Source organism: Carassius gibelio, chromosome A6 (assembly GCF_023724105.1).
Source record: "Carassius gibelio isolate Cgi1373 ecotype wild population from Czech Republic chromosome A6, carGib1.2-hapl.c, whole genome shotgun sequence".
In the NCBI taxonomy this organism is placed as follows: Eukaryota; Metazoa; Chordata; class Actinopteri; order Cypriniformes; family Cyprinidae; genus Carassius; species Carassius gibelio.
This window is the reverse complement of record NC_068376.1, coordinates 31,596,610-31,616,574: the sequence shown is the minus strand read 5'-3', so window position 1 is coordinate 31,616,574 and position 19,965 is coordinate 31,596,610. Positions and strand designations below refer to the sequence as shown.

At 49.6% G+C, this 19,965-nt stretch overlaps 1 protein-coding gene across 3 annotated transcripts in view; it reads right to left on the bottom strand.

Moving 5' to 3' along the window:
• Positions 1 to 14: 14 nt before the first annotated feature.
• Positions 15 to 19,965, bottom strand: part of LOC128016095 (probable ubiquitin carboxyl-terminal hydrolase FAF-X) — a 24,360-nt gene continuing 4,409 nt past the window's right edge. For all 3 annotated transcript variants that reach the window (XM_052600479.1, XM_052600481.1, XM_052600480.1), the window contains exons 8-45: positions 19,650 to 19,901; positions 19,420 to 19,558; positions 19,094 to 19,246; positions 18,645 to 18,749; positions 18,359 to 18,565; positions 18,147 to 18,283; positions 17,935 to 18,068; positions 17,762 to 17,849; positions 17,346 to 17,688; positions 17,167 to 17,262; positions 16,874 to 17,085; positions 16,224 to 16,464; positions 15,992 to 16,141; positions 15,128 to 15,248; positions 14,914 to 15,044; positions 14,408 to 14,686; positions 14,198 to 14,323; positions 13,975 to 14,112; positions 13,734 to 13,900; positions 9,438 to 9,546; positions 9,214 to 9,360; positions 8,978 to 9,124; positions 8,682 to 8,889; positions 8,345 to 8,565; positions 8,077 to 8,267; positions 7,349 to 7,522; positions 6,723 to 6,864; positions 5,884 to 6,643; positions 5,655 to 5,778; positions 5,203 to 5,428; positions 3,853 to 3,982; positions 3,599 to 3,784; positions 3,300 to 3,520; positions 3,136 to 3,224; positions 2,906 to 3,062; positions 2,315 to 2,527; positions 1,940 to 2,035; positions 15 to 1,614 (exon numbers count right to left, since the gene is read on the bottom strand). In XM_052600479.1, the coding sequence (XP_052456439.1) occupies positions 1,477 to 1,614; positions 1,940 to 2,035; positions 2,315 to 2,527; positions 2,906 to 3,062; positions 3,136 to 3,224; positions 3,300 to 3,520; positions 3,599 to 3,784; positions 3,853 to 3,982; positions 5,203 to 5,428; positions 5,655 to 5,778; positions 5,884 to 6,643; positions 6,723 to 6,864; positions 7,349 to 7,522; positions 8,077 to 8,267; positions 8,345 to 8,565; positions 8,682 to 8,889; positions 8,978 to 9,124; positions 9,214 to 9,360; positions 9,438 to 9,546; positions 13,734 to 13,900; positions 13,975 to 14,112; positions 14,198 to 14,323; positions 14,408 to 14,686; positions 14,914 to 15,044; positions 15,128 to 15,248; positions 15,992 to 16,141; positions 16,224 to 16,464; positions 16,874 to 17,085; positions 17,167 to 17,262; positions 17,346 to 17,688; positions 17,762 to 17,849; positions 17,935 to 18,068; positions 18,147 to 18,283; positions 18,359 to 18,565; positions 18,645 to 18,749; positions 19,094 to 19,246; positions 19,420 to 19,558; positions 19,650 to 19,901 (6,898 nt within the window). In that variant the 3' untranslated portion in view covers positions 15 to 1,476. The remainder of the gene's footprint in view (positions 1,615 to 1,939; positions 2,036 to 2,314; positions 2,528 to 2,905; positions 3,063 to 3,135; positions 3,225 to 3,299; positions 3,521 to 3,598; positions 3,785 to 3,852; positions 3,983 to 5,202; positions 5,429 to 5,654; positions 5,779 to 5,883; positions 6,644 to 6,722; positions 6,865 to 7,348; positions 7,523 to 8,076; positions 8,268 to 8,344; positions 8,566 to 8,681; positions 8,890 to 8,977; positions 9,125 to 9,213; positions 9,361 to 9,437; positions 9,547 to 13,733; positions 13,901 to 13,974; positions 14,113 to 14,197; positions 14,324 to 14,407; positions 14,687 to 14,913; positions 15,045 to 15,127; positions 15,249 to 15,991; positions 16,142 to 16,223; positions 16,465 to 16,873; positions 17,086 to 17,166; positions 17,263 to 17,345; positions 17,689 to 17,761; positions 17,850 to 17,934; positions 18,069 to 18,146; positions 18,284 to 18,358; positions 18,566 to 18,644; positions 18,750 to 19,093; positions 19,247 to 19,419; positions 19,559 to 19,649; positions 19,902 to 19,965) is intronic.

Here is a 19,965-nt window from a genome sequence, read left to right as displayed (position 1 = left end):
ATCACACAGACACGTAATTCAAATACCATTTATTTTTGACCTTTAAAGTATAATTTTACAGTGTGCTGGGTTTGTACAGTGTTCAAAGGCCAATCGAGGAATATTATCCATGCACGTTTCACAAAAACAGCTTTAGAATTCAAACAAAATGAAACCTGAAAGAGCAAACACAAAGCAGAAGGCAAATGTCATTTACAGAAATGGAGCAAAATGAAGCTTGTGAGACTCTGTGACAGAGGAAGTATTCTTGAGGACGACCTGTAGTGCTAGTTAAGATGGTTAACCCACACCCAACCACCCGGTCAATCCGTCAGGATCTAGTCCAGGGCCGTCCAGTCTTTGTCAGGAAGTCCATGTGGAGCTCTGACCATCTGCTGAATAAAATCTATCAGGACACAATGATTTAACGAGCACGATCAGGTCTGAGTGTTTCTGCGTGCATTAGGTATTTACAAAATCTACCTTCTCTTAGAAACCATCGGAAAGCTAATAAAAAGTCAAACTTGCATTTAAATGTTTAATTTATTGTTTTAATGGTGCAGTGCTTCGGTTATTACACGTCTAAAGCAGCTCCTGAATGCAACCTCACGCCGTAAACAACAATCAGCAAACTCTGTAGAGTGAATATCCTCTTAAAAATAACAACACAAGGACGAGGCCTTTTCATTCAAACACTCAAACTCTTTCTTCTCAAATTCAACAAAATAACCTCTAGTAAAGAAAACAGCAAAACAGAATAAGGTTGGGCTCCATCTTCCTCCGCTGGCATTTTGGTATTCAGACGTCAGAGCCGCACTTTATAAGTCCAGCAGAGCTGATGAATGCATCCTGACGAGCTCCCTCAGATCTGCCCGGATACAGAGCAGTGTGGCCCTGGCTGCATTCTCATTGGACAGGGACGGAGGAAGTGGGAGGAGCCGAGAGGCAGACTCAGAACTAGGGCAACTGATGGCAAAACAAGAGAGTCATTACACTTTCCAGCCTGATGACAACACAAATCAAACATGGACGCCAGCTGCAGTGGTGTTAAAGACCCTAACAGAGGATCACGGCACACTCCTCACAGACCGAAGGCGTCCTGATGAGTGAAGAGAAGCAAGACAAATAAGAAGCGCTGAAAGATTTCAATGCCTTCTAAATCAGTAAAGTGAAGTCGAGGTGATCCCACAGAGAGGATGTAATGTTTGTCTCGGTGCTCATCCTCACATACGACGACGAAGCCTCGGGTTTCCCTTCATTCGGCTGCTGTGGTACTTTTAGATGATGATGATGGAACTGGAGGGGGTCCAAAGGTGTAGATATTTGCACACTATATACACCATCAGCATCCTCCGAGAGCTGTACCCAGACAGTGTGGACAATGGCGTCCGCTCCAGGTCCATCATCACAGGCAGATCGAGTATGAAGAGAGTGGCACAGAGCAGGTTATGAGAGGAGAGCGGTCCTGGACACGAGCGGGACGCGGTCACAAGGCTGCTACTCTTTCGTCTGGACCGGAGGAACCTCGTCCGCCCCGTCCCAGCTCTCTTGAGGCCTCTGCGGGGGTCTCTGGGGGTTATTCATGTGCTGCGCGGCCGGCCCGGTGTAGGGCTGAGCGTGGGGCTGGTTATTGGGCTGCAGAGAGACAGAACACAACACGAGTCAGATCTATGAGAGAGGGGCTGATACTGATTTAAGAAGAAGTTAAGATCATGAGACAAACACTCTTCAAACTGTACAAAACACACATGTACATGCAAACCGGTTTGAAATCTGTCAGAACAGTCATCAGGTGTGAGAGAGGAGGAAAGAGCAGCAGATATTCTTGATCTCAGAACTGATGAATCCAGAAATAATGGGGTGTTATGCACTAACAGGAAGTGCTTCTGTGCTGAGGTGTGCTCTTGACGCGGTGTTTGATACACACTCGTGTGTGTGTGTGTGTGTGTGTGGACGTCACCTGCTGATACTGTGTCCCTGGAGGATGAGGATAGAGCGCAGTGTCCTCCGGCGGAGACGAGTCGTGCTCATCAGGAGCTTCCTGATCGTCTGGCTCCTGAACGAAACAAACAAACAAACAAACAAACAAACAAACATGTTGATCTAGAAGAGCAATTCCCAGGAACATGGACACATTCAAAGCATGCTGCTGTGGATAAAAGTGTCTGGTCAGTCAGTTGCTTCATGTAGATGTTAACGCCAATATCTTAGCATATTAGCAACAAAACTATTAGCCTAATGCTTATTAAAAATCTTATTGTATTATCTATTAAACAAGAAATAGACCAACTCCCCCAAGCTCTGTATTGATCAGGTAAAGGAAGCGATCGGTCACCTCTTCTGGACAGAGCTCGCAGGCCTTGGCCAGGGTCATGCGTGCGCTGTGAGAGCGCTCCAGGAAGTAGCCGTTGGACGTCTCGTTGCTCTGAACCGGAGGAGACCAGTTGTTGTAGCTGTACTGAGGGTTTCCTGTGTACGGCCTCCTCTCCAGCTCATCACCCAGCCATTCCACTGCCCACGTCCACTTCCTCTTCAGATCCCCATTACTCTGCCACACACAACTAACACGGTCACTGCTTGCTTTCACTATGGCTTGTGTGTTTCCCAACAACAGGAGAGAAAAGCAGAACAGTGTTAAGTGTCACTTTTAAATACCTTCACTGTCCCATGAACATAGAGAGCTCCTCCCAACTCTACCTGAAGAGCCATGTCCTGAGATGACTAGCCCAAACCCACTGTTCAGCTCCAACCCCAGTCACACACACCTCACACAGCTAATCAAGCTTGATTACAGGCAGGCGTGGCCTAATGGTTAGAGTCAGACTTGTAACCCTAAGGTCACGGGTTCGAGTCTGGGATAGTCGGCGTGGGATGACCAGCGCTCTCTCTGAGAGTAAGAGACAACACATGGTCACGTCGTCCTCACCTGCAGGATCTGATGAGCCACAGCGCAGCTGCTGAACAGGGCCACCATGCATTTGATGCACTGATAAGCTCGTTTCTGATAGTGGTTCTTGGAGCGCTGGATGGTGTCAAAGAGCCCGTCTCGGTCATCAGGAATGCCCTTCAAAACATTGTGGATCCTAAAGAGAGAAGTGAGATGAGGACACCTGCTCTTCGTCATCCAGAGGCTCTCCTCACACAGATGTGGCTCACCTGTGCGTCTGCCACGAGTCCTCGATCAGGAGGATCTGCAGCAGGAGATCCAGGTACGGCCTCAGCTCATAGGTGTAGGAATACGCCACCTGACACCACAAGGACATTCACAGTGAGCGGTCATCAGGAGACACAGAACAGACGGAGCGTGGTCAGTGACTGACCTGCCAGAGCAGCTCGCTGAGGACCGTGGACGAGAACTGAGGGTTCTCCCAGCAGCAGAAGCGCAGCAGCTTCACCGTCTCCTCAGAACTGCTGCAGTCCTCGATGATCTTCTTCACGTAGCTGGAGCGCACAAACAGGATCTCAGCCACCAGCTGCTGCAGGGGCATGATGGGAGCCGTGAGGCTGGGGTCACCGTACGGATTGGTCAGCGGTGGGTTACCTGAGAGAGAAGAGAGAGCTGAGAACCTGAGAGTCTTCGTGTGACAGGTGGAAGGACAGCAGCAGAGTGAGCGCTCACCGTTGATGGAGGACTGCATGCGGGGCGTCACGTCGCAGCAGCGCACCAGCTGTGACACCACCGAGTACAGTTTGCCGAGCTCAGCGTACTGATACTTGATGGGAGGACCGGGACCCTCGTCCAGCGCCACCAGCATGAACGTGGCAGGAACGCTGAGCTTCAGCAGCTGTGTCTTCTCTGCCAGACCTGCAGCACACAGAATCATTATGACACTCTACATTCACATAAACCTGGAGAGATTGGCGAGCACTTACCCAGATTGGCGTACATGACGAAGAGGTTGAAGTACTGCTGAAGGTGGCGTCCGTGTTCGGACACTTCTCTCCTCAGTAAGTTCAGCACCGCTCGTAACAGGTGGTCACTCAGGGTCACTCCGTCACAGGCCTGCTCACAAATCACAGCAAAACAAGGTCTGTCTCAGGTTTAAAGGTGACTTAATATGCAAAATAACTTTTATATGGTTGTGTGGCCAGTGTGTGTAAACAACCAGCCTATAATGGTACAAATCCACCCGCCTGTTTTTTATAATCCCAATAAATCATAAACAGTCTCCAAACGAGCGGTTCCAGATTTCTCTCTATGATGATGTCATACTCTGGAAAGTCCCACCCATTTGTGATGCTCTCTGCACTATTAGCATAGCCCCGCCCCCGAGTGAGAAGCAGGGTCCGTCATTACTGTTCTCTTGCTGAGGTCAGAGCTAGAGGGACGTTATAAGTGTGTTTCGGGATGCACCAATGAACACAGGAGTCTCCATACACCGCTGAGGACACGGATTACATTTCACTTTCAGAGGAAATGTCCCAGAAAAAAACTGAAAAGTTTAAATAAATAATTTTATGCCTCACAAACGAGGGTCAGTTCAGCGCTGGAGTAGTGTAAGGGTTGATTCTGAAAGAAAGATGGATACTAACGTTCTGTTCATATTCTGTTTTCCAAAAGAGCTTCTTGGCTCTCTGTAAGGCTAATGTTTGCTAAAGCTACTATTGTCTCTGCCTGTTTTCACTGATGCTGCTTCACATGCTTCCAGAATGATCGTAAATAGGAATGTGGTTAGTTAAAAATTGCATTTGGAAGCAATGTGAGGTCAATCTCATAATGTGATGGCACACTAAGGCTGCAGCTATGTCGTTATTATCATCACGCCGTGCTCCTAGTCTGTGTAATTCATAAACACACATATACTTCACAGTGAAGTCAGATTTCAGGAGATTGTCCTGTTTTCCTGGAGCATGAGCTGTTGAAGCTCCGCCCTCTTCTGAAAAGGGAAGCGGGAGCACCAGCTCATTTGCATTTAAGGGTACAAACACAAAAGCGGTGCGTTTTGGCTCATACTCTAGATGTGCCGATTTCAACAAGCTATAAAAAATTATCCGTGGGATATTTTGAGCTTAAACTTCACTTTTGGGACACCAGAGACTAATGTTACATCTTGTAAAAAGGGGCGTAGGAGGTCACCTTTAAAAGGCCGGTAACTCCATTTCCCTGCAAGCAGTCGCCTAATGCTTTGTCTAAAATTATGACAAGCACAATGAGGTTCAGCTGAATTACTGGGTGAGGAATATGGGACCGTGTCAGATCTGGAGGCTGTTTCTGTCCCTCACCTGTGTGGACGAGCCGGGCGAGGTGACCGGAGCAGGGCAGGGTCCGTCCTGCAGGGAGAAGTGTGCGATGAACACCATCAGTTTGGCAAAAGCTCCACGCACCTCCGCACTGGGACACTCCAGCAGGTATTCGGAGAAGCGTGTGGGGAAGGCGAAGAGGACGTTGTGTGCAAACCAGCTGCGGACGTTCTTGCTGTGACGCAACAGAATACACAGAGCATCATACCTGAAAGAAAAACAAGTCCAGTCCGTGACGAGGAGACGAGAGAGACAACACACATGTGCTCTACCAGACCAAACGTTTGACTGATTTTATGTTCTCCATCATTGAGTATCATTTAGCTGAAATAAATGAAATCAGTTTTGTTGGGCTGCATAGTTTCTCATTCAATAGTGTTTATTGAATGAGAAACTATGCAGCCCAACAAAACTGACACACAGGAAACACTCACCAGTCACTAGCTGGGCCTCGGACTACTTTCTTTGTGTGGAATCCAGTGCTAAACAGAAATCTAGCAGCAAGCTGTATGCTAATCATCGCTATTTCTTCAGCTTCTGGTAAAAGATGATCTTGACCTAGAGAGACCAGAGATGAAGAGATGAATCATAACACAAAACAGCAGGAGAAGGTGTGAACGGATTGCCGCTTTAGATGCACGTGCCGCTGCAGGTAAGACTCACCTGGAGGAGGGTTCAGGTAGACGCTGTTGCAGGTCAGCAGTTTCTTAACGAACTGAAAGTACTCGAGGCTGTACTGCATGCGGCTGTGCATGAACTGCACGTTCTGTTTGCGGACGCTGGCTTCGATGGTCAAGGGCATTTTGGGCTGGTTGGTGTGGGGTGCGAGGGTCAGTTCGGAGATGTGCTTCAGCAGCTCTCTGTCGCCCCCTGCGGTGTCCATGCGCTCGTAGAACAGGATGTAGGCGTTCCACCAGCGCTTCTGCCGCCGGTACGACATGCGCTTCATCATGTGGTCGAACACCTCGCCCATGTACTCTCCACCGAAGCACTGGTTCTTCATCTCCTCGTCATCCTCCATCTTACACTCCGTCACGTCACCGTCGTCAAACTTGTACCAGCGGTCCTTCTGTCCGTCGCTGCTGTTCCCGTGCCGCTGCATGATGTAAGAGTAATAATGTCCTCCGCTGGCCTGGCCCGAGTGCACCAGCACCCCCACGAGCCGGAAGCGTGAGCTGTCGTTCGGATCCGACTCCTCGGGCGAGCTCTCAGCGATGACCTGGCTCTCCGGAGGAACCTCGTCCCCCTCCAGCTTCTCCACGCCTGCCACCGTGTAGGGCTCCATGTCCAGCTCACGAGGGAACTCGAAGTAATCGTTGAACTTGATGGCACACTCGCGCTCCCAGTCGTAATCGAAGCGCTTCAGCTGGATGGCCAGCACCGGCGGGAGCTTCCTGATGAGGAGACGCTTCACGGTGTCCACCTGACACAAACCAGAACACAAGCAGAGCTCACCAGTCTGCACTCCTCCAATCAGAACGGCTTTAGAGAACACGGCTCACCTTCTTGTTGCACTTCTCGCAGTGGTACGCATTGGCTCCTTCCAGAAGATCCCCTTTGACGTACTGTTCTAAAGAGTCCAGGAGGTTTTGGTGGTTCCTGATGTCAACATTCAGTGTTGTGAAGGACTCCTCACACTCATACCTAGAAGACACACACACGTGTACGGATTAGGGTTGTGACGGTGAAGACATTTTCCCACCTGTCATTTAATTAACCTACACAAAGTTTAAATTAAAATCAGCAAACACTGTGGACCAAATAAATAAGAAACATAATGTTTATTAGCAAAACGAATAAGAAAGTAGGAGCCACATAAAAAACTTCCAAAACCACCACAGGCTTTTCAAAACCCAAAATATCACCAAACAGGCTCTTTTGCATTAAATTTCATAACTATGACCGAAATCTGACTCAAGCAGCTGATCTGTGAAGCGATGCGTTCAGTTTAGTGTCTGTTCTTTAAATGAAATTAATGATTTTTATTACTATTAAAAAATATATATATATAAAAGGCGGTGCTGCGGTGAGCGAGAGACGTAGCCGGCGTTGTAGCTTCATCGCAGCAAGACTAACACAGATGCAACAAATCAACATCCTCCGAATGATTGACACGTCCTTCTCTCACCTGTGAGGACAGCCCTGACAGATCTTCTGGTCTGCAAACGAGCCGCCCAAGATCCTGCTGAGCATGCTGGGATGTCCGAGGGCTTTCAGGGCTTCATCCAGACTGTCCACCAGGGAATTGAAGAACTCCAGCGCATCATGCTGCTCTCTCAGATTGACCGGTTCTCCCCATAACCTGCAGGAACGGTTCACACACAGGATTAAGTGCACCGTGTCACTTCTGAGCCACTAGCATCATCAGAGAGAGAGTGACGGCTAATAATAGTCAACTGGTGTTTGACCTTCAGCCATTTTGAATATGGATTACCTTGACTTAACTGGGGTTTTTTAAAGTATTTTCCTCGTATTATTTCTGAACATATGTATAAGACAAGTCTGTACAAGATGTAGTTTCTTTTCTGCAAAGACATTTAACAATTGATTTGTTTAACGTTACATCATGTGTGCTGCATTCAGAATAGAACTCACTTTAAATAGTGCGTTATTAAAGAAAAACATTTCTTGAATAATGTTGTAGTTACTTTTTCAAGTAGATTAGTTAAAAATCATCAAAATATACAGATTTTTTTCCCGCGTCGCCCAGCCTTTATATCGGTGGTTCAAACAACTTTCGAAAACATCAGTGTTTTTCACTAACAGTTGTCTCTGGATATTAAACTTGGAAATGAAAAAGGATTTAAAGTTCCCTACGAATTATACTCCAGATCTGATGGCTGTGGGTGACTGTACCTGAACTGTTTCCAGAAGCCTCTGGGCACGTAGTACTGCAGACGGGACGCGGCGAGGTGACCGAAGATGACCTGCAGATGCCGCAGCACTCCGATGTTGTACTCCTTCCGGTCCTCGGCCTTATTGAGAGAGGGCTTGTCATCAAACTGCTGGTGATAACTGAACACATCATCCCTGGGGTCCACATTACTCTGCAGCACAATGATGTACATTCAGACACGTTCAAACCCACTTCAGTACGGTCGAGCGACACGTGTGCACTTTTTACCTCGTTGTCCTGCTTTTCGTCTCCGGACATGTCGTCGTCGATGTCACTTCCGGTGCCTTCGATGGCCAGGATGCCGTTGCGGATGGGTGGGATCATGTAAAGCTGCTGGATCACAGAGTTCATGTAGCACGTGGCTCCTGCGTTCTTCAGACCCACGAAGCCTTTGGTCGGCCGCGGTCCCACCGGAGGCAGATACTCCCACTCCGTAAGAGCCTCGCAACCTGAGACCAGACGCAGGAACACATTACCAGCCGCTCGTTCATGAATGCACTTCTATCAAACCACGGGTCTGTGTTTAACACACACGTCAGCTGTATGTTTATCTGAAATGCAGTACCTAGATAGTACATGTCTGTGAGCGTGTCGACGATCTGTCTGAGGTTCCGCACACAGCCGACCGAGAGCGCCACCAGCAGCTCGAAGCCAGCGTTTACAGACGCAGGACTGCTGCACACCGGTGTGGCCTGCTCCGCCGGGAACTCGCCGCTCTTCACGAACTGCAGAAACACGTTAGACGCCGGGAAGATGAAGTCATCTATCAGCTCCTGTGAGAGACACAGACGACACACATGAAGTGCACTTCACTTTCACAACATATCTCTACAAACATACGTCAAAGCATAGACCATTCACCTTTATCAGATTAGCGCCTCCTTTCTCACAGCCGATGTAGAACTTTTTCTCCGGGGTCTGAAAGGCCAGCAGCTCTTTGGTGACCCCCAGATGACCTTCTAGAATGGTCTCTTCCACACCCGTCTCTCCGGTCCTCTTCACCTCATCCTGAACATCCATGAAAACCAGAGGAAAGAGAATTAACGTCATGTCTCCGTCCTGTTCCTCGTGCATGGAGTGGAAGCGCTGGGACTCACCCGGATCCTCTTGAGCCAGTCGATCTCGTTGTTGAGCAGCACCTCGGCGTTGGGAAGGTTGATGTTGCTGTTGAAGGCGTAGTTGAGTAAGTGACGTAAGAGAGTGAAGTAATCGCCAGCGTGCTTCGCTCTTTCCTTCGCCGTACTCTGAAACAGCAGTGAACAGTTATCACCTGACTGGTGTCTAGATCACACAGACGTGAGCGCTGTAATGCTGTACTCACTCCCAGAACCGTGAAGAGGAGGGTGATGAAGAACAGGAGGGGTCTGTGTCCCATACAGCACCTGGTGGCCATGAGGAAGAACTGCTCCTGTGCCATCTGACGCACAGCTCTGAACACAAACAGGTTCTTAATCAACTTCATCTGATGTTCACACTGTCTTTTGCCATATGTAGCATTAGATGTCATGATAAACAGCCTCAGCACAAGTGCAGCTAAACGCTCTTCATTAAAGCACAAATAATCCAATGATCCGTCACCTCTGATGTTTGGAATTTTTATGTGTAAATATAAGATCTAAATAACTAAATTTCACTCACTTTTGATTTTTAACCAGGTATCAGCGCATCTTAACATCTTAAGACAAGAATTTCTGCATTCGTTCTCTTTCTCTAATGCATCCCTAACTTTAACTCATGACAATGATCATGTTTAACTCGTAAACTCTCATTTGTGCTCATTATCAGCACAAGAGCACTCCTGTAGATACAGTTACTGTAAGAGTGCAACGCTCCTGTAAGCACGGTTACTGTAAGAGTGCGTCGCTCCCGTAAGCACAGTTACTGTAAGAGTGCAGCGCTCCCGTAAGCACAGTTACTGTAAGAGTGCAGCGCTCCCGTAAGCACAGTTACTGTAAGAGTGAGCCGCTCCCGTAAGCACAGTTACTGTAAGAGTGCAGCGCTCCCGTAAGCACAGTTACTGTAAGAGTGAGCCGCTCCCGTAAGCACAGTTACTGTAAGAGTGCGCCTCTCCCGTAAGCACAGTTACTGTACGAGTGCGCCGCTCCTGTTAGTTACTGTAAGAGTGCGCCGCTCCTGTAAGTAGTTACTGTAAGAGTGCGCCGCTACTGTAAGCACAGTTACTGTAAGAGTGCGCCGCTCCTGTAAGCACAGTTACTGTAAGAGTGCGCCGCTCCTGTAAGCACAGTTACTGTAAGAGTGCGCCGCTCCTGTAAGCAGTTACTGTAAGAGTGCGCCGCTCCTGTAAGCACAGTTACTGTAAGAGTGCGCCTCTCCCGTAAGCACAGTTACTGTACGAGTGCGCCGCTCCTGTTAGTTACTGTAAGAGTGCGCCGCTCCTGTAAGTAGTTACTGTAAGAGTGCGCCGCTACTGTAAGCACAGTTACTGTAAGAGTGCGCCGCTCCTGTAAGCACAGTTACTGTAAGAGTGCGCCGCTCCTGTAAGCAGTTACTGTAAGAGTGCGCCGCTCCTGTAAGCACAGTTACTGTAAGAGTGCGCCGCTCCTGTAAGCACAGTTACTGTAAGAGTGCGCCGCTCCTGTAAGCACAGTTACTGTAAGAGTGAGCCGCTCCCGTAAGCACAGTTACTGTAAGAGTGTGCCGCTCCCGTAAGCACAGTTACTGTAAGAGTGAGCCGCTCCCGTAAGCACAGTTACTGTAAGAGTGCGCCTCTCCCGTAAGCACAGTTACTGTACGAGTGCGCCGCTCCTGTTAGTTACTGTAAGAGTGCGCCGCTCCTGTAAGTAGTTACTGTAAGAGTGCGCCGCTACTGTAAGCACAGTTACTGTAAGAGTGCGCCGCTCCTGTAAGCACAGTTACTGTAAGAGTGCGCCGCTCCTGTAAGCAGTTACTGTAAGAGTGCGCCGCTCCTGTAAGCACAGTTACTGTAAGAGTGCGCCGCTCCTGTAAGCACAGTTACTGTAAGAGTGCGCCGCTCCTGTAAGCAGTTACTGTAAGAGTGCGCCGCTCCTGTAAGCAGTTACTGTAAGAGTGCGCCGCTCCTGTAAGCAGTTACTGTAAGAGTGCGCCGCTCCTGTAAGCACAGTTACTGTAAGAGTGCGCCGCTCCTGTAAGCAGTTACTGTAAGAGTGCGCCGCTCCTGTAAGCACAGTTACTGTAAGAGTGCGCCGCTCCTGTAAGCACAGTTACTGTAAGGATGCGCCGCTCCTGTAAGCAGTTACTGTAAGAGTGCGCCGCTCCTGTAAGCAGTTACTGTAAGAGTGCGCCGCCCCTGTAAGCACAGTTACTGTAAGAGAGCGCCGCCCCTGTAAGCACAGTTACTGTAAGAGAGCGCCGCCCCTGTAAGCACAGTTACTGTAAGAGTGCGCCGCTCCTGTAAGCACAGTTACTGTAAGAGTGCGCCGCTCCTGTAAGCACAGTTACTGTAAGAGTGCGCCGCTCCTGTAAGCACAGTTACTGTAAGGATGCGCCGCTCCTGTAAGCAGTTACTGTAAGAGTGCGCCGCTCCTGTAAGCAGTTACTGTAAGAGTGCGCCGCTCCTGTAAGCAGTTACTGTAAGAGTGCGCCGCTCCTGTAAGCAGTTACTGTAAGAGTGCGCCGCTCCTGTAAGCACGGTTACTGTAAGAGTGCGCCGCTCCTGTAAGCACAGTTACTGTAAGAGTGCGCCGCTCCTGTAAGCACAGTTACTGTAAGGATGCGCCGCTCCTGTAAGCAGTTACTGTAAGAGTGCGCCGCTCCTGTAAGCAGTTACTGTAAGAGTGCGCCGCTCCTGTAAGCAGTTACTGTAAGAGTGCGCCGCTCCTGTAAGCAGTTACTGTAAGAGTGCGCCGCTCCTGTAAGCAGTTACTGTAAGAGTGCGCCGCTCCTGTAAGCAGTTACTGTAAGAGTGCGCCGCTCCTGTAAGCAGTTACTGTAAGAGTGCGCCGCTCCTGTAAGCACGGTTACTGTAAGAGTGCGCCGCTCCTGTAAGCACGGTTACTGTAAGAGTGCGCCGCTCCTGTAAGCACAGTTACTGTAAGAGTGCGCCGCTCCTGTAAGCACAGTTACTGTAAGAGTGCGCCGCTCCTGTAAGCACAGTTACTGTAAGGATGCGCCGCTCCTGTAAGCACAGTTACTGTAAGGGTGCGCCGCTCCTGTAAGCAGTTACTGTAAGAGTGCGCCGCTCCTGTAAGCAGTTACTGTAAGAGTGCGCCGCTCCTGTAAGCAGTTACTGTAAGAGTGCGCCGCTCCTGTAAGCACGGTTACTGTAAGAGTGCGCCGCTCCTGTAAGCACAGTTACTGTAAGAGTGCGCCGCTCCTGTAAGCACAGTTACTGTAAGGATGCGCCGCTCCTGTAAGCAGTTACTGTAAGAGTGCGCCGCTCCTGTAAGCAGTTACTGTAAGAGTGCGCCGCTCCTGTAAGCAGTTACTGTAAGAGTGCGCCGCTCCTGTAAGCACGGTTACTGTAAGAGTGCGCCGCTCCTGTAAGCACAGTTACTGTAAGAGTGCGCCGCTCCTGTAAGCACAGTTACTGTAAGAGTGCGCCGCTCCTGTAAGCAGTTACTGTAAGAGTGCGCCGCTCCTGTAAGCAGTTACTGTAAGAGTGCGCCGCTCCTGTAAGCACAGTTACTGTAAGAGTGCGCCGCTCCTGTAAGCACAGTTACTGTAAGAGTGCGCCGCTCCTGTAAGCAGTTACTGTAAGAGTGCGCCGCTCCTGTAAGCACAGTTACTGTAAGAGTGCGCCGCTCCTGTAAGCACAGTTACTGTAAGGGTGCGCCGCTCCTGTAAGCACAGTTACTGTAAGGGTGCGCCGCTCCTGTAAGCAGTTACTGTAAGAGTGCGCCGCTCCTGTAAGCAGTTACTGTAAGAGTGCGCCGCTCCTGTAAGCAGTTACTGTAAGAGTGCGCCGCTCCTGTAAGCATTTACTGTAAGAGTGCGCCGCTCCTGTAAGCAGTTACTGTAAGAGTGCGCCGCTCCTGTAAGCACAGTTACTGTAAGAGAGCGCCGCTCCTGTAAGCAGTTACTGTAAGAGTGCAACGCTCCTGTAAGCACAGTTACTGTAAGAGTGCAGCGCTCCTGTAAGCACAGTTACTGTAAGAGTGCGCCGCTCCTGTAAGCACAGTTACTGTAAGAGAGCGCCGCTCCTGTAAGCACAGTTACTGTAAGAGTGCAGCGCTCCTGTAAGCACAGTTACTGTAAGAGAGCGCCGCTCCTGTAAGCAGTTACTGTAAGAGTGCGCCGCTCCTGTAAGCAGTTACTGTAAGAGTGCGCCGCTCCTGTAAGCACAGTTACTGTAAGAGTGCGCCGCTCCTGTAAGCACAGTTACTGTAAGAGTGCGCCGCTCCTGTAAGCACAGTTACTGTAAGGATGCGCCGCTCCTGTAAGCAGTTACTGTAAGAGTGCGCCGCTCCTGTAAGCAGTTACTGTAAGAGTGCGCCGCTCCTGTAAGCACAGTTACTGTAAGAGTGCAGCGCTCCTGTAAGCAGTTACTGTAAGAGTGCACCGCTCCTGTAAGCAGTCACTGTAAGAGTGCAACGCTCCTGTAAGCACAGTTACTGTAAGGATGCGCCGCTCCTGTAAGCAGTTACTGTAAGAGTGCAAAGCTCCTGTAAGTACGTACTTGCTCTGGCAGTGCAGCAGCAGGTCGATGATGAAGGTCTGCCAGACTTTCTCTTTGCTGAGTGTGTCGAGGGCCGTAGGGAGCACAGCGAAACACAAGGTCATGACCTCCAGCGCCTCACAGCACACCTGCTCGTCTTCAGCGTCCGGCTCGTTACCCGCGTTAGTCTGCAGAAGGACAGATGCATGATTAAACAAGGAATAAAACACTGCTGGACAGCACTGATGAATCATCAACACGCCTTCTGGTAGATCTGGCTGATCTCTTCATTCGAGCTGAACACCAGATGCACCATCCCACATCCAGAAGCCCAAACGATCTTCTGCACGGCGCGGATCACACAGATATCTGGGATGTACTTTGAGGCCTGGAAGAAGTTCTGCACAAAGGAAACCAACAAAGACATGAAGCCCAGAGTGAAGTATATCTCATACTGCGACTGTAAAGCAGTAATTGTCAGGAACCTCGTCAGAGATCTGCTGGGCCAGTCTGACGGACACGTTACGCAGCATGCACTCGGAGGAGGGATTGGGAATACTCTGGAGAGCGTTCTGGAGCACCAGAGCCTGTTCATGGGTCGCCTGGTTTATCTGGAAGACAAACACAAAGTCACTTCACCATGAGGAAAACAGAGAAGTCTCAAGCCTCGTCAGAACGTAAGAAGTGTGGCGCACTGGAGATGCGGGGTTGGTTCCCTCCACCAGCGGCTGACAGGCCTCCGCCACGGCCTTCACGTGTCCGAACCCGATGGCAGTGAGCAGGAGCTTGGAGATCTTCAGAGCGTTCAGGTAAGCGCCGCGCCGCGTCTCCATGTCCGCATTGGGAAGGAAGTTGTTCCTCGTGAGCATGCCCAGAACCAGAGGCAGACCGCCGCTCTTCAGGAAGTTGTACTGGAAGTCACTGGCGTCGTCTCCCAGCGTCCCACTGGCTGGCATCAGCAGGGCATACACCACCTGAGACCACACAAACCACATCTTAACACAGGAGCCCTTAAAGCTTCTTCTCTACAGATTCAATCTAAGCCATGATTTCAGTTCTATTTTGATTAATTGTGCAGCAATACCAGATCTGCTTCAAAACCTAGCGCTGATTTTCAGTCTGTTGTCCACAAGCTCAGAACCACTGATGTGAGACAAGCACTAGCTAGTGTGATTGTTCTGTGTCAGCTGTATGAGGATACCTCAGTGAGGTAGAGCACTTGTGAAGCAGATGGGCCAAAGAAGCGTGAATCCAGCGAGGGACTCAGACTGTTCTCTCCCAGCTTAGCGTGATCCAAACAGATCGCCCGCAGGTTCTCCACTGTAGTGTTATCTGTGAACACAAGGAGCAGATTTCAGTGAGCCTCGCATCCAGACGGTGTGTAACAGGGAGATCATCCTGGTGTCTGCGGTGACCTGGAGGCATGAGCTTCATGAGCACTCGAGCTCCGTCTCGCAGTAACGGCATGTTCAGGGTGCAGCCCAGATCAGCCACCTGCCACAGGAAGGAGATGTAGCGCAGGTGCAGAGACATGATCTGAGGAGAGAAAACAGCATGAGCTCACAGACTATTCTCAGGACCCTTTAAAATTACATGGTTTTATTTTTTTTTTTTTTGGGACATTTAATGGTTAAATTCCATTTTTATCAAACAAAAGTGTGTCTAATGTCTAATTAATTAAAACCATGAAACTTAAATATTTTTTGTTTACGTTTAAATAAATTTATGTTAAATCATATGTTTAGAGCCCTATTTATTCCTCACCTTTTTATGCGCGTCTAATTATCTGAATGCATAAAAACTACTTAATTTATTCTTAAAATAGCCTATGAAATATATTTTTTTCCCCCTCAGATATTCTGTTTTTTTTTTTCTGGTTATGAAGGCATACAACATTCATTTTAATTTATCTTTTAACCAAATAAAAATTAAACGAACTTAATTTTTTAATTTAATGTTAATATTAAAATATGAAAGTGTAATTACTCCTTGAAAATAAAGTTTTAATTATAGTATCAGTAGTGCTAGTGTTCAGCATTCTACTGAACAACAGCAACATGTCTCAGGCACAATAATGTCTTCAAGTTAAACCCATTTTAAAACTGATAATTTCTGTGTGCATATGATATGACGATAGTTTCTCTCACATGAAACGGTCAGATGCTCGCGCAGTGACTGAGCACTTCTAGAGAGTGTTCTGCTGGTCATGTATTCATATACTGAGGCGCTGGCTCATTCAGACCTGAGGTTATCATGTGAAGCACAGACATGGCTCTCACCACTCCAGGCAAGCAGCTCTCCACCTCGGGGCTGGGGGCGTCGCTGTAGTGGTTGGTGTGGTTTGGGGGCGAGCCGGTGGACGAGTCGGACGAGCTGTCGGGGCTGGAGGGCATGTTGGCGCTGACCTGCGTGAGCTTCGCTGTGATGAGCTACAGAGAGAGACAGGCCAGTCTTTCAGTACCTCATCTCTGGACAAATCTAGATATACACACAGACATCTGTAAAGCTCACGGTTTTATCTTTGAGGTTGAGCTGTCCAATCAGCCGGCGGTCATCAGCGGGGTCCACCAGCTCTCCTCCGATGAACAGCTCCACTTTGGTGTGTGTGCTGTTGGCTTTGATGCGAGCGAGGATGCAGCGGCGGACCGAGCCGATGGTGTCGTTGGTGTGGGACCAGATGTCCAAGTCGTCCACCTGACGGCCCTGATTGGGAAACCTCACCACCAGAGTGATGTGCTTCCCCCGGAACGCCCTGAACACAGACGGACGACACCAGAGCCCTTCAGACCTACTGCATGTGTTCAAGTCTGCGTCACCTCATCTGTTTTCTAAACGCATGTTATAGATCACATGGTGAAGAATTCATCTATGCATGTTTCATTTAAAAAAAAAAAAAAAAAACGTTTTGACCTTGTTTATTCAAAATATCATAACTGGATAAACCCCGCCCCTCAAGCACACACTCATCTGCATACACATCTCATCATCCAATCAACAATGGATGCACAGTACCAAGCCCCACCCAACATTAACCGACATTCTGTTACATCCAGATGTGTCACAATCCAGAAGACTTCTGTTTCATCTCAACCTCAAACTCTTCCCCTGATCTGATCTGATCTGAGCGCCCTACAGGAGGTGTGTGTAACTGCAGCCGGCACCTGGACATGGGCAGGATGGTCCTCTCCTCGTGGTAGTCGCTGTCACACTCGGTGATGTACTCTCGGAGCACCGTCAGGACACGCACCATGCGTATAGCCTCCTGTCTGGCGCAGTTAATGCTGTCCTTGTCTCCGTCCAGCACACACAGCGTGTCATACGAGGCTTTGAGCCGGTCGAAGCACGACTGGATGAAGTCCTCATGGATCTCCACCTGAATACAGAGACCGCAGCGGATCAGACGTGATTGAGCGGCGTGTGAGCGGCTGGTGGTCGGCGAGGAACACACACTCACCTGATTCACCTGTAGTTTGGGTCCGAGGTTGGTGTATATTTCTTTCAGCAGGTCTATCGCTCGAGCGGCGATGTCATCACTGCCTTGAATCACCACCTGTGGAGACCAGACGAAACACGATCTGCATGAGCAGCGTTCACACTGCGTCTGAATACGGTGTCACTGTGCAGACGTGTTACCCTCCAGAGGTAGTCCAGGCCGATCAGCTCCAGGTCGTCCATCATGTAGGCCCTGCGTTTGGCCACCAGCTTGCCCTCTCTGCAGTTCACAGCCTTGAAGAAGCGCTCGAAGCACTTCATGCCGTTCTCCGTGAGCAGCGTGGGGTCCAGCTGCAGCACGTTGTTCTCAAAAAAGTCCTTGTTGATGTCGGGGTCCAGATCCGGCTCGTCACCCATGAGCTTGGAGTACCACTTAAAGCAGGCCTCGCGGTCGCACAGGAACACGGCGTTCTCCGCCAGACACTTCCAGATCTGCTTGGCCTGTGGAGCGCAGAGCCACAGCTGACCGTCCTTCAGCAGAAACCTGAACACGGGACACAGACGTGAGAAACTCTGAGTGTGTGTGTGTGTGTGTGTAGGTCAAAGACATCACTGACCTCAGGAAATTGAGCCTCTCTTGCACTTCCTGTACATGGCTGTACCGGCTTCCTGCTCGAACCGTCTGAGGATCAAACACTGGATGCTCTGTGCCAAAGAATCACAGTGAAAGCTGGCTTTCATTCACACTGAGACTGTAAGTAAAGCGATGTGTTCGCTAGAGGACACACACCTCTGGAGAAGAGCCTCATGTTGTCCATGTACGCAGACAGGTTCTCGGCCACCAGCGTGACGAGAGCGTGATTGTGCTGGAGCTGGTTGATCAGATCGTGACGGTAGAAGACGTGTGGACTCCTCTGCGTCTGACTGCAGCAGAGATGACCCATGATCACACAGAGCTCACCGACGGAGCAGAACGTGTGTGTGATGTGCTCCACGACTCACCTGAGGTTCTGAGGAGCTTCTCCAAACAAGCTGCAGATCTCTCTGATCTGCTTCAGCGCTGGAATCACCCACTTCTCATTCGTGCGGAGCTCCTCGATGAAGCGGTCGATCCACTGCATCTTCTGCGTGTCTCGGTCCTGAAAGCAAACCGAACGGTGAGTGGCGGCACACAGGTGCATGATGGGAAGAGGTGATGTAGATCGAGGTCAGACCTGCGAGCAGCTGTAGTCCAGGATCTTGATGTGTGCGCTCAAAGCCTGGTCCATGATGTCCACGGGGACGTCATCACTGTGTGCCAGGTTCCACAGCAGGTTGAGCACTTTGTGAGCCATCACTCCGTCCTTATCGTCCTCCGCCAGCCTGCGGATCAACTCCAGAAGCTTCTCCCGCTGCTTCTTACCAGCGTTCGTCCAGCTGGCCTGCATCAGAGACGGGAATCAAGCCGGTTATCAACAACACACACTTCAGCAAAAGTAAGTGTGGACAGCAGCTGCTCACCTTGAAGCAGTCGAACAGGTGATCCAGCTGCTCCGGGGAAAAATCCCACGCTAGCTTGGCTAACAGATCGTGGACGTTCTTGACGATCGCTTCGTGTTTACCGGCCTGAGAGAACACCACACGGTACATCATTTACATTACCTGGTCTACAGCAGACTGAAACCAATCAAAAGTAATGAAACTGTTGTGCATGTGCTCCGTTCTGATCAGGGAATGTTTTCCCAGCAGTAACGGCACTGACATCTGTCTGAGGAAGCACTGTACCGCTCTTTACTCTACAATAATTAAAGCATGTCAGAAAACAGATGTAAACTGTGCTCTATATGTTCTACGAAGATCAGTGAGATATTAGCAGAGGAGAAAGGCCGGTCATGTGGTCAGTCAGGTGACCACACCGCTGATGACCGTGCCGGAGGTAGTCGTGTCAGTGCTGGGATGTAGAGATGCACCTGAGCCGCCCAGATGTTGTCCAGGTCCTGCAGGGTCAGAGCTTTCTCCTTGATGACGAAGCGCAGGATCTTCTCCAGCTTCTCCACGTACTGCGGCTGGTGAAGACTGTCTCTCAGAACGATGGACAGAATACTGTTCTGCTGAATCCATTCCTGACAGAGAAAGAACATCATGAGCACTTCCTGCAGCTGAGCATGAGTGTTAGATCTACTGGTGTATACACGGCTCCGTTCAGCTGCGTTTGTCTTCATCTAGGAGCCGTACATCAGGAGCTTCATGCTGTGTCTCCAGGTCATGTCTGATGAGTGTGTTTTAGTGTTCTTACAGCCATTCTCTCGGCGGTCAGCCACTCCTCTTCCTCTGGGTTTCCGTGCCGGTGCGTGTAATACGACACGCTCGAGATCACCTTGTTCACTTCATTCAGTGCGTTCATTTTCCCATTAAATGAAGAAATCTGCAACAACCTGTAAAACAGATGAGAGAAGACGAGACAAGCTCAGATCAACGTCATAACCAACAACTCAACAAGCTTTTAAACCAGAAACGACGGCTTACCGAAGGATCATTTTTAACCGGAAGATTTCCAGGTTCTTGACCGTTTCCTCCTGACCGGGAACTCTAGACGCCAGGTTCTTCAGGGACTTTATGATCATGGACAGAGCATCGTTCTTGGCCTCGTTCTTGGCCTCCTTCTTCAGCTCCTCGTCTGTGAGGTTCTCCAGAAACTGTGGGACCATCTCGATTATGGGCAAGAAGAACTTCTTCACCGTGTGCAAAGTCAAGAACTCGTAGCACTGGCCGAACGGTCTGGAAGACAAACGGAGAAACGATGAGACTCTAGACGCAGAGGCGAGGGAGATGTCCGGTGTTC